This window comes from Heptranchias perlo, unplaced genomic scaffold, assembly GCF_035084215.1.
Source record: "Heptranchias perlo isolate sHepPer1 unplaced genomic scaffold, sHepPer1.hap1 HAP1_SCAFFOLD_204, whole genome shotgun sequence".
In the NCBI taxonomy this organism is placed as follows: Eukaryota; Metazoa; Chordata; class Chondrichthyes; order Hexanchiformes; family Hexanchidae; genus Heptranchias; species Heptranchias perlo.
The window spans coordinates 312,336-325,000 of record NW_027139218.1 but is presented as its reverse complement, the minus strand read 5'-3'; the positions used below and the strand labels follow the sequence as shown (position 1 = coordinate 325,000).

Genomic DNA, 12,665 nt, shown 5'->3' with positions numbered 1-12,665 from the left:
CTGCCCCCAACACACCCAGATTTTGCTTTTAAAATTGAGCCCCTGTCAACATTTAAAAATAGGTTAGACAGGTGATTGAAGGAAAGGGGGCTAAAGGGAGATGGGAGAGGGTTGTGAACATGGGATTAGGACCCTGCTCGTGTCGAGGATAAACAACAACATGGACTGGTGGGGCCGAATGGCCAGTTTCCATGTTGTAATTTCTATATAATTCTATATAAAGAACAAGCAAATTTTCTGGCTCCGGGAGCTCCAATAGGGTCAAGGTCAAGGGTCATTGACAGGTCAGAAGCCTCACTCCACTGTTGTTATGGCAGCAGGTGGAGTGAGGCTTCTGACCTGGAGCTCAGGTGTAGGGACAAGAGCTGAAGCCGACATTGCTGACTCCGGGCGTTGGGACAAGTTCTCTCAGCTCTGTCCCATTAATTCCTACCACAGGTGTTCTCTCCCTTGCCACATCACTACATGGCAAAGCCAACACGGTGCAACAGCTGCTCATCTCTGCACGAGACGCAGGCGGTCTGACATCGCCAGTGAACGCCAAGGTGAATATCAGCATCGTCTCGGGTTTGGTCTCACCCCCGCTCTTCGAACAAGCCCAATACTTCTTCACAGCTTCTGAAGACGTACGGAGGGGAGTAACTATCGGCTCAGTGAGCGCACTCAACACTCCAGGTGAGCAACGGTTTCAGCATAAAGGTACCCGGACTTCAAGGGTTAAGTTACGAGGAGAGATTACACAAATTGGGGTTGTATTCTCTGGAGTTTCGAAGGTTAAGGGGTGATCTGATCGAAGTTTATAAGATATTAAGGGGAACGGATAGGGTGGATAGAGAGAAACTATTTCCGCTGATTGGGGATTCTAGGAGTAGGGGGCACAGTCTAAAAATTAGAGCCAGACCTTTCAGGAGTGAGATTAGAAAACATTTCTACACACAAAGGGTTGTAGAAGTTTGGAACTCTCTTCCGCAAACGGCAATTGATACTAGCTCAATTGCTAAATTTAAATCTGAGATAGATAGCTTTTTGACAACCAAAGGTATTAAGGGATATGGGCCAAAGGCAGGTATATGGAGTTAGATCACAGATCAGCTATGATCTTATCAAATGGCAGAGCAGGCACGAGGGGCTGAATGGCCTACTCCTGTTCCTATTTTCCTATGAGACGAGAAAGGATAATCAGTGCTGCAGATCAGGTGCAGCTGAACTTTGAACAGGCGATGGGTTCTCGTGGAGAATCACCTATGAGTTCAGGTATTCTACTAACAGCCCCTTGCCTGTTTATATTATCCTTTCCGCTCTGGATTTACAAACCTGGATCACGTACCCCTCTCCCCAAAACAGGTTCACGTCACTCCCCAAGTTCCAGAACGATTCCTGTCACTCTTCTCTCAAATCTCCATCCAAGGATGGATCCCAAATGTGCATCAATCCGTACAATCATCGAGTGCATCATGTTGATGCCTTCGAGATACCTGCATCCCATAATTAGCAACAGCTTCACTCTGACTGGGGACGGTCACTCTCACCCTTCACCCTGACTGGGGACGGTCACTCTCACCCTTCACCCTGACTGGGGACGGTCACTCTCACCCTTCACATTGACTGGTGACTGGTCTCTCTCACACCCTTCACATTGACTGGTGACTGGTCACTCTCACACCCTTCACAGTGACTGGGGAACGGTCACTCTCACACCCTTCACACTGACTGGGGGACGGTCACTCTCACACCCTTTACACTCACTAGGCAATGGTCACTCTCACACCTTTCGCACTGACTGGGGAACGGTCACTCTCTCACCCTTCACCCTGACTGGGGACGGTCACTCTCACCCTTCACCCTGACTGGGGACGGTCACTCTCACCCTTCACCCTGACTGGGGACGGTCACTCTCACCCTTCACCCTGACTGGGGACGGCCACTCTCACCCTTCACCCTGACTGGGGACGGTCACTCTCACCCTTCACATTGACTGGGGACGGTCACTCTCACCCTTCACAATGACTGGTGACTGGTCACTCTCACACCCTTCACAGTGACTGGGGAATGGTCACTCTCACCCTTCACCCTGACTGGGGACGGTCACTCTCACCCTTCACGCTGACTGGGGACGGTCACTCTCACCCTTCACCCTGACTGGGGACGGTCACTCTCACCCTTCACCCTGACTGGGGACGGTCACTCTCACCCTTCACATTGACTGGGGACGGTCACTCTCACCCTTCACAATGACTGGTGACTGGTCACTCTCACACCCTTCACAGTGACTGGGGAATGGTCACTCTCACACCCTTCACACTGACTGGGGGACGGTCACTCTCACACCCTTTACACTCACTAGGCAATGGTCACTCTCACACCTTTCGCACTGACTGGGGAACGGTCACTCTCTCACCCTTCACACTGACATGGGGATGGTCACTCTCACCCTTCACCCTGACTGGGGACGGTCACTCTCACCCTTCACCCTGACTGGGGACGGTCACTCTCACCCTTCACGCTGACTGGGGACGGTCACTCTCACCCTTCACCCTGACTGGGGACGGTCACTCTCACCCTTCACCCTGACTGTGGACGGTCACTCTCACCCTTCACCCTGACTGGGGACGGTCACTCTCACCCTTCACATTGACTGGGGACAGTCACTCTCACCCTTCACCCTGACTGGGGACGGTCACTCTCACCCTTCACCCTGACTGGGGACGGTCACTCTCACACCCTTCACATTGACTGGGGGACGGTCACTCTCACACCCTTCACACTGACTGGACAATGGTCACTCTCACACCTTTCACACTGACTGGGGGATGGTCACTCTTGCACCCTTCACGCTGACTGGGGAACGGTCACTCTCACCCTTCACCCTGACTGGGAAATGATCACTCTCACACCCTTCGCACTGACTGGGGAACGGTCACTCTCACACCCTTCGCACTGACTGGGGAACGGTCACTCTCTCACCCTTCACACTGACTGGGGACGGTCACTCTCACCCTTCACCCTGACTGGGGACGGTCACTCTCACCTTTCACCCTGACTGGGGACGGTCACTCTCACACCCTTCACACTGACATGGGGACGGTCACTCTCTCACCCTTCACACTGACTGGGAAATGGTCACTCTCACACCCTTTGCACTGACTGGGGAACGGTCACTCTCTCACCCTTCACACTGACTGGGGAACGGTCACTCTCTCATCCTTCACACTGACTGGGGGATGGTCACTCTCTCATCCTTCACACTGACTGGGCAATGGTCACTCTCTCATCCTTCACACTGACTGGGCAATGGTCACTCTCTCACCCTTCGCACTGACTGGGGAACGGTCACTCTCTCATCCTTCACACTGACTGGGCAATGGTCACTCTCTCACCCTTCACACTGACTGGGGAACGGTCACTCTCTCACCCTTCACACTGACTGGGGAACGGTCACTCTCTCACCCTTCGCACTGACTGGGGAATGGTCACTCTCTCACCCTTCACACTGACTGGGGAACGGTCACTCTCTCACCCTTCACACTGACTGGGCAATGGTCACTCTCTCACCCTTCGCACTGACTGGGGAACGGTCACTCTCTCACCCTTCACACTGACTGGGGAACGGTCACTCTCTCACCCTTCACACTGACTGGGCAATGGTCACTCTCTCACCCTTCGCACTGACTGGGCACCGGTCACTCTCACACCCTTCACCCTGACTGGGGGATGGTCACTCTCTCACACCCATCACCCTGACTGGGAGACGGTCACTCACCTTTCACACTGACTGGGCAATGGTCACTCTCACACCCTTCTGGCAGATGAAATTTTAACGCAGAGAAGTGTGAAGTGATGCATTTTGGTAGGAAGAATGAGGAGAGGCAATATAAACTAAATGGTACAATTTTAAAGGGGGTGCAGGAACAGAGAGACCTGGGGGTACACACGCACAAATCTTTGAAGGTGGCAGGACAAGTTGAGAAGGCTATTAAAAAGCAAATGGGATCCTGGGTTTTATTAATAGAGGCGTAGAGCACAAGTTATGCTAAACCTTTATAAAACACTGGTTAGGTCTCAGCTGGAGTATTGTGTCCAATTCTGGGCACCGCACTTCAGAAAGGATGTGAAGGCCTTAGAGAGGGTGCAGAGGAGATTTATTTTTTTTATTATTCGTTCATGGGATGTGGGCGTCGCTGGCGAGGCCGGCATTTATTGCTCATCCCTAATTGCCCTTGAGAAGGTGGTGGTGAGCCGCCTTCTTGAACCGCTGCAGTCCGTGTGGTGACGGTTCTCCCACAGTGCTGTTAGGAAGGGAGTTCCAGGATTTTGACCCAGCGATGATGAAGGAACGGCGATATATTTCCAAGTCGGGATGGTGTGTGACTTGGAGGGGAACGTGCAGGTGGTGTTGTTCCCATGTGCCTGCTGCTCTTGTCCTTCTAGGTGGTAGAGGTCACGGGTTTGGGAGGTGCTGTCGAAGAAGCCTTGGTGAGTTGCTGCAGTACATCCTGTGGATGGTACACACTGCAGCCACTGTGCGCCAGTGCTGAAGGGAGTGAATGTTCAGGGTGGTGGATGGGGTGCCAATCAAGTGGGCTGCTTTGTCCTGGATGGTGTCGAGCTTCTTGAGTGTTGTTGGAGCTGCACTCATCCAGCAAGTGGAGAGTATTCCATCACACTCCTGACTTGTGCCTTGTAGATGGTGGAAAGGCTTCGGGGAGTCAGGAGGTGAGTCACTCACCACAGAATACCCAGCCTCTGACCTGCTCTTGTAGCCACATTATTTATATGGCTGGTCCAGTTAAGTTTCTGGTCAATGGTGACCCCCAGGATGCTGATGGTGGGGGATTCGGCGATGGTAATGCCGTTGAATGTCAAGGGGAGGTGGTTAGACTCTCTCTTGTTGGAGATGGTCATTGCCTGGCACTTGTCTGGCGTGAATGTTACTTGCCACTTATCAGCCCAAGCCTGGATGTTGTCCAGGTCTTGCTGCATGCGGGCTCGGACTGCTTCATTATCTGAGGGGTTGTGAATGGAACTGAACACTGTGCAGTCATCAGCGAACATCCCCATTTCTGACCTTATGATGGAGGGAAGGTCATTGATGAAGCAGCTGAAGATGGTTAGGCCTAGGACACTGCCCTGAGGAACTCCTGCAGCAATGCCCTGGGGCTGAGATGATTGGCCTCCAACAACTACTACCATCTTCCTTTGTGCTAGATATGACTCCAGCCATTGGAGAGTTTTCCCCCTGATTCCCATTGACTTCAATTTTACTAGGGCTCCTTGATGCCACACTCGGTCAAATGCTGCCTTGATGTCAAGGGCAGTCACTCTCACCTCACCTCTGGAATTCAGCTCTTTTGTCCGTGTTTGGACCAAGGCTGTAATGAGGTCTGGAGCCGAGTGGTCCTGGCGGAACCCAAACTGAGCATCGGTGAGCAGGTTATTGGTGAGTAAGTGCCGCTTGATAGCACTGTTGACGACACCTTCCATCACTTTGCTGATGATTGAGAGTAGATTGATGGGGCGGTAATTGGCCGGATTGGATTTGTCCTGCTTTTTGTGGACAGGACATACCTGGACAATTTTCCACATTGTCGGGTAGATGCCAATGTTGTAGCTGTACTGGAACAGTTTGGCTAGAGGCGCAGCTAGTTCTGGAGCACAAGTCTTCAGCACTACAGCTGGGATGTTGTCAGGGCCCATTGCCTTTGCTGTATCCAGTGCACTCAGCCGTTTCTTGCTATCACGTGGAGTGAATCGAATTGGCTGAAGACTGGCTTCTGTGATGGTGGGGATATCGGGAGGAGGCTGAGATGGATCAGCCACTCGGCACTTCTGGCTGAAGATGGTTGCAAACACTTCAGCCTGGTCTTTTGCACTCACGTGCTGGACTCCGCCATCGTTGAGGATGGGGATGTTTACAGAGCCTCCTCCTCCCGTTAGTTGTTTAATTGTCCACCACCATTCACGACTGGATGTGGCAGGACTGCAGAGCTTTGATCTGATCCGTTGGTTCCAAGGATGAGGGATTTCAGTTACGTGGAGAGACAGGAGAAGCTGGGGTTGTTCTCCTTGGAACAGGGAAGGTTAAGGGGAAATTTAATGAAGGTGTTCAAAATCATGAGGGGTTTTGACAGATTAAATAAGGAGAAAATGTTAATTGTATCCATGTGATTTATATCAATTAGTGTTAATTGTATTCAGGTGGTACGTATATATTGGGAACACTCTTGTATCCCTTTATAAGAGATCTGATCGAGGGTGTGGTGTGGATGTAATGTGGAGCTCTGTGAATAAAGGGCAGGGAAATGAAACTAATTGGGTAACTCTTTTAAAGAGCCAGCACAGGAACGATGGGCCGGATGGCCACCTTCTGTGCTGTTTGATCGGATATCCAATCCCCTTTTGAAAGTTATTGATGAATCTGCTTCCACCGCACTTTCAGGCAGCGCATTCCAGATCAGAACAACTCGCTGCGTAAAGATTCCTCCTCATCTCCCCCTCTGGTTCTTTTGTCAATGATCTTAAATCTGTGTCCTCTGGTTACCGACCCTCCTGCCAGTGGAAACAGTTTCTCCCTGTCTATCCTATCAAAATCCCTCATAATAGTAAGAGGATTAAATTAATATGTGACCAAATAACCAACCAGTGGGATATGTATTCATGCGTGTTGCGTCACATTGCTTCATGTGATACACAACACAGTGAATTAATGCAACAATGAACTGGACAGACAGGTGATTTGAGCAGGGCGTAAGGGTACGGACATAACCCAAGTAGAAGAGAGATGACGATTTTCAGCTTTGTTATCCTGTTTTAAACTGATTGCTGTCTCTCTTTCTGACTATCAGGTCACTCCGATTCCGTCTTCTACTCCATCTCCTCTGGAGACCCCAACGGTTACTTTGGAATTGACATCAGCTCAGGGTTGATCAGGACCAGCCTGCCCCTGGACCATGAGGCTCACCCTGTTGTGATCCTGGATGTCCAAGCTCGCAGTGGCTCCCCACCTGCGTACAGCAGTGCCAAAGTCAAAATCACAATCTCTGACATCAATGACAACACACCAACATTCCCGACCTCCTCCGAGTCCATTCTAGTCCCGGAGAACACGCAGATTGGCTCCATCATTTACACCGTCACTGCAGAGGACCGGGATAGTGGGGCCAATGGGCAGGTGCAATTCGACATTGTCTCCAACGCAGAGAGAACTTTCAGCATCGACCGACCTTCTGGAAAGATCCGTATGATTGGATCCTTGAGTTACGAGACAGTCCCACGCTATGACTTGAAGATCGTGGCAAAGGACAGTGGGATTCCACAGCTCAGCTCTACCTTCACGTTGGTGGTTCACGTCCAGGATGAGAGCGATAATGCCCCCATCTTTGACACCTTGACCTATCGAGTCGAGGTCAAGGAAGGAACACCTGTCAAGTCCCGATTTCTCCAGGTGCGTGCGCTGAGGCAGGACAGTACCGCCTCCCACATCACTTACCACCTGCGCTCTGATGGCGACTCTGCGAATTTTGGAATCATCCCCGAAAGTGGTTGGTTGTACGTGAAGAGCGCGCTGGACCGTGAGAATAAGGACCTCTTCAGTCTGACCATTGTCGCTTCCAGCAGTGTGGGCGACCAGAAAAAAACAGGGACCACCACTGTCAGAGTCTCAGTCACAGACGAGAACGACAACAGTCCAAAACTCAGCGAGGATCGCTACTTCTTCACAGTGCAGGAGAATGCACCACCAGCATCGGTGATTGGACGGATCCTGGCTACAGATCGAGATCATGGTCTGAACAGTAAACTGACCTATAGACTGTTCCCGGCCCTCTCCAGCTTCCACATCAACTCACTGACAGGTAATCAGGGCAAACTCGGGTACAGACAGCATGGCCTCACTGAGTAACTGCCCTGCCCCGTGTGGCACTGAGTCCAACACAGGGAGGTTCCATCCACAGTCTATGCTGAGTCAGGGAGAGAGGAGAAACAACTGATTTAGTGACCCCCAGGTGAGAGAGAGGGGAAATCAGCCAGGGTCACTCCCCAGTGACCACTGGGTTAGAGAGAGAGAGGAAATCAGCTGGGGTTCCTGCTCCTGATCATTGTCCAGTGATCCCTGGGTTAGAGAGAGGGGAAATCTTGGTATCATAGCAGGTACAGCACAGGAGAAGGCCATTCGGCCCATTGCGTCTGTGCCGGATCCTTGAACGAGCTTTCCAATTAGTTCTATTCCCCTGGTCTTTCCTCTGTGAAGTTTTTTTCTCCTCAAGTGAATTTTTTTCTTTTCAACCACCTGGACAGGGCCGGGACCAATGTCCTCACGGGGAGGTTCACCAGTGCTGTGGGGGAGGATTTAAATTAATTTGGTGGGGGGATGGGCACCAGGATGTAGCATTGGAAAGGAGAAACAAGGTGCACAAAGGATTGGGAGAGAAAGATAGCACGAGAGCAAGAAATAGTACAGTATTAGGTGGGATCAGATGAAGAGAGAGTACAAGAAGGTCTAAGATAGGTTTACGGTGTGTGTGTAAATGCATGAAGTGTAGTAAACAAGGTCGGTGAGCTGCAGGCACAAATAATCACATGGGAATATGACGTCGTAGCGATAACGGAGACCTGGCTCAAAAAAGGGCAGGATTGGGTACTAAATATTCCTGGATACAAGGTGTTCAGGAACGATGGGGAAGGAAAGAAAGGAGGGGGGGTGGGGGGGGCAGAATTGATTAAGGAGAATATTACAGTGCTGGAGAGAGAGGATGTCCTGGAGGGGTCAAGGACAGAATCTATTTGGTTAGAGTTAAGAACCAATAGAGGTGCCATAACACTACTGGATGTATTCTATAGGCCACCAACTAGTGAGAAGGAGATAGAGGAGCAAATTTGCAGGGAAATTACGGAGAGAGCAAGAACTATAGAGCAGTGATAACTGGGGGACTTCAACTATCCCAATATAGACTGGGATAGTAATAGTGTCAAGGGCAAAGAATCATAGAATTATAGAATCATAGGAAATTTACAGCACAGAAGGAGGCCATTCGGCCCAACGTGTCCATGCCAGCTGAAAATGAGCCACCCACCCAGCTTAATCCCACTTTCCAGCACTTGGTCCATAGCCTTCTTTTTATTCATTCATGGGATGTGGGCATCGCTGGCGAGGCCGGCATTTATTGCCCATCCCTAATTGCCCCTTGAGAAGGTGGTGGTGAGCCGCCTTCTTGAACCGCTGCAGTCCGTGTGGTGAAGGTTCTCCCACAATGCTGTTAGGAAGGGAGTTCTGGGATTTTGACCCAGCGACGATGAAGGAACGGCGATATATTTCCAAGTCGGGATGGTGTGTGACTTGGAGGGGAACGTGCAGGTGGTGTTGTTCCCATGTACCTGGTGCTCTTGTCCTTCCAGGTGGGAGAGGTTACGGGTTTGGGAGGTGCTGTCGAAGAAGCCTTGGCGAGTTGTTGCAGTGCATCCTGTGGATGGTACACACTGCAGCCGCAGTGCGCCGGTGGTGAAGGGAGTGAATGTTTAGGGTGGTGGATGGGGTGCCAATCAAGTGGGCTGCTTTGTCCTGGATGGTGTCGAGCTTCTTGAGTGTTGTTGGAGCTGCACTCATCCAGGCAAGTGGAGAGTATTCCATCACACTCCTGACTTGTGCCTTGTAGATGGCGGAAAGGCTTTGGGGAGTCAGGAAGTGAGTCACTCACCGCAGAATACCCAGCCTCTGACCTGCTCTTATAGCCACAGTATTTATATGGCTGGTCCAGTTAAGTTTCTGGTCAATGGTGACCCCCTGGATGTTGATGGTGGGAGATTCGGCGATGGTAATGCCGTTGAATGTCAAGGGGAGGTGGTTAGACTCTCTCTTGTTGGAGATGGTCATTGCCTGGCACTTATCTGGCGCGAATGTTACTTGCCACTTATCATCCCAAGCCTGGATATTGTCCAGGTCTTGCTGCATGCGGCCACGGACTGCTTCATTATCTGAGAGGTTGCGAATGGAACTGAACATTGTGCAATCATCAGTGAACGTCCCTGTTTCTGACCTTATGATGGAGGGAAGGTCATTGATGAAGCAGCTGAAGGTGGTTGGGCCTCGGACACTGCCCCGAGGGTCCCACAGACACTGACTCTCACTGGGGTACGGGTCCCACACACACTGACTCTCACTGGGGTACGGGTTCCACAGACACAGACTCTCACTGGGGTACGGGTCCCACAGACACTGACTCTCACTGGGGTACTGGTCCCACAGACACTGACTCTCACTCGGGTACGGGTCCCACAGACACTGACTCTCACTGGGGTACGGGTCCCACAGACACTGACTCTCACTGGGGTACTGGTCCCACAGACACTGACTCTCACTCGGGTACGGGTCCCACAGACACTGACTCTCACTGGGGTACGGGTCCCACAGACACTGACTCTCACTAGGGTACAGGTCCGATAGATACTGACTCTCACTGGGGTACGGGTGCCACAGACACTGACTCTCACTGGGGTACGGGTCCCACAGACACTGACTCTCACTGAGGTACGGGTCCCACACACACTGACTCTCACTGGGGTACGGGTCCCACAGACACTGACTCTCACTGAGGTACGGGTCCCACAGACACTGACTCTCACTGGGGTACAGGTCCGATAGATACTGACTCTCACTGGGGTACGGGTCCCACAGACACTGACTCTCACTGTGGTACGGGTCCCACACACACTGACTCTCACTGGGGTACGGGTCCCACAGACACTGACTCTCACTGGGGTACGGGTCCCACAGACACCGACTCTCACTGGGGTACGGGTCCCACAGACACTGACTCTCACTGGGGTACGGGTCCCACAGACACCGACTCTCACTGGGGTACGGGTCCCACAGACACTGACTCTCACTGGGGTACGGGTCCCACAGACACTGACTCTCACTGGGGTACGGGTCCCACAGACACTGACTCTCACTGGGGTACAGGTTCTCTTGCACTGGGGATACTCCACTATATCATGCAAGTGTTTATTCTGTTTGTGTGACTAAAGACAGTGAGTGTTGGATATTGAACCATGAAGGAATCACAGTTTGCCCACAAGCGCTGTATTCCCTGAGTGATTCCAGTGATCAGCAGCAGGAGCCTGGCTGATTTTGCTTTTCCTGATGCTGGTGGGTCCACTGGTAGCTGCACTGCCTCCCAAGCTGGGATCAGTTACGTTAACGCAGACTGGGGATTGAGGCTCACTGTGTGTTTCAGTACCTCACTGGAGCAGCAAATCACCCCCTGATCCACTGATACAGTTCAGAGTAAGATTTTAAACCCTCATCAAGCACATTCCTTTAATTCTCTTTCCAGGTGAGATCAGCACGAAGCAGATGTTCGACCGAGAACACCAGGCCAGTCACCAGGTAACCGTGGTGGTCCAAGATGGGGGCTCCCCTCCCCGCAGCGCAACGGGCTGCGTCTACGTGATGGTGTTGGATGAGAACGATAATTCTCCTGTCTTTACCAACGTGCCAATGGGAAAGGAGCTTGTATTTCAGGTAAGAGAGGTCACAGGCTCCACTCCAACCCCTGAGTCACATCGAGTTCATCGAAAACAGGGTCACTGGTCACAGGTCAGTTGGATCAAACACAGCACCAAATCTCAGAACTCCCTGCTTTGTATTGTGTGCCGACTTCATTATAACAACAACTTAGGATTAGCATCTTTGAAAGTGGATAAATCACCAGGCCCGGAAAAAATGTATCCCAGGCTGTTAAAAGAAGCCAGGGAGGAAATAGCGGAGGCTTTAACAATCATTTTCCAAACTTCACTGGATACAGGTGCGCCGGAGGATTGGAGGACGGCTAATGTTGTACCGTTGTTTAAAGAGGGAGAGAGGGATAGACCGAGTAATTACAGGCCAGTCAGTCCAACCTCGGTGGTGGGCAAATTATTGGAATCAATTCTGAGGGACAGGATAAACTGTCACTTAGAAAGGCACGGAGTAATCAAGGACAGTCAGCACGGATTTGTTAAGGGGAGGTCGTGTCTGACTAACTTGATTGAATTTTTCGAGGAGGTGACAAGGAGGATCGATGAGGGTAGTGCAATTGATGTAATCTACATGGATTTTAGCGAGGCTTTTGACAAGGTCCCACATGGCAGAATGGTCAAAAAAGTAAAAGCCCATGGGATCCAAGGGAATGTGGCAAATTGGATCCAAAATTGGCTCAGTGGCAGGAAGCAAAGGGTAATGGTCGACGGGTGTTTTTGTAACTGGAAGGCTGTTTCCAGTTTGGTGCCGCAGGGCTCAGTACTGGTCCCTTGCTTTTTGTGGTATACATTAACGATTTGGACTCAAATGTAGGGAGCATGATTAAGAAATTTGTGGATGACACAAAAATTGGCCGTGTGGTTGATAGTGAGGAGGAAAGCTGTAGACTGCAGGAAGATATCAATGGACTGGTCAGGTCGGCAGAAAAGTAGCAAATGGAGTTCAATCCAGAGAAGTGTGAGGTAATGCATTTGGGGAGGGCAAACAAGGCAAGGGAATACACAATAAATGGGAGGATACTGAGAGGTGTCGAGGAAGTGAGGGACCTTGGAGTGCATGTCCACAGATCCCTGAAGGTAGCAGGACAGGTAGATAAGGTGGTTAAGAAGGCATATGGAATGCTTTCATTTATTAGCTGAGGCATAGAATAGAA

At 51.1% G+C, this 12,665-nt stretch overlaps 1 protein-coding gene across 1 annotated transcript in view; it reads left to right on the top strand.

Moving 5' to 3' along the window:
- LOC137310055 (protocadherin-16-like) overlaps positions 1-12,665 on the top strand; it is a 351,469-nt gene that overhangs the window by 228,126 nt on the left and 110,678 nt on the right. Inside the window, exons 4-6 of the mRNA XM_067978016.1 lie at positions 439-675; positions 6,843-7,850; positions 11,328-11,515. Coding sequence (XP_067834117.1) covers positions 439-675; positions 6,843-7,850; positions 11,328-11,515 — 1,433 coding nt within the window. The remainder of the gene's footprint in view (positions 1-438; positions 676-6,842; positions 7,851-11,327; positions 11,516-12,665) is intronic.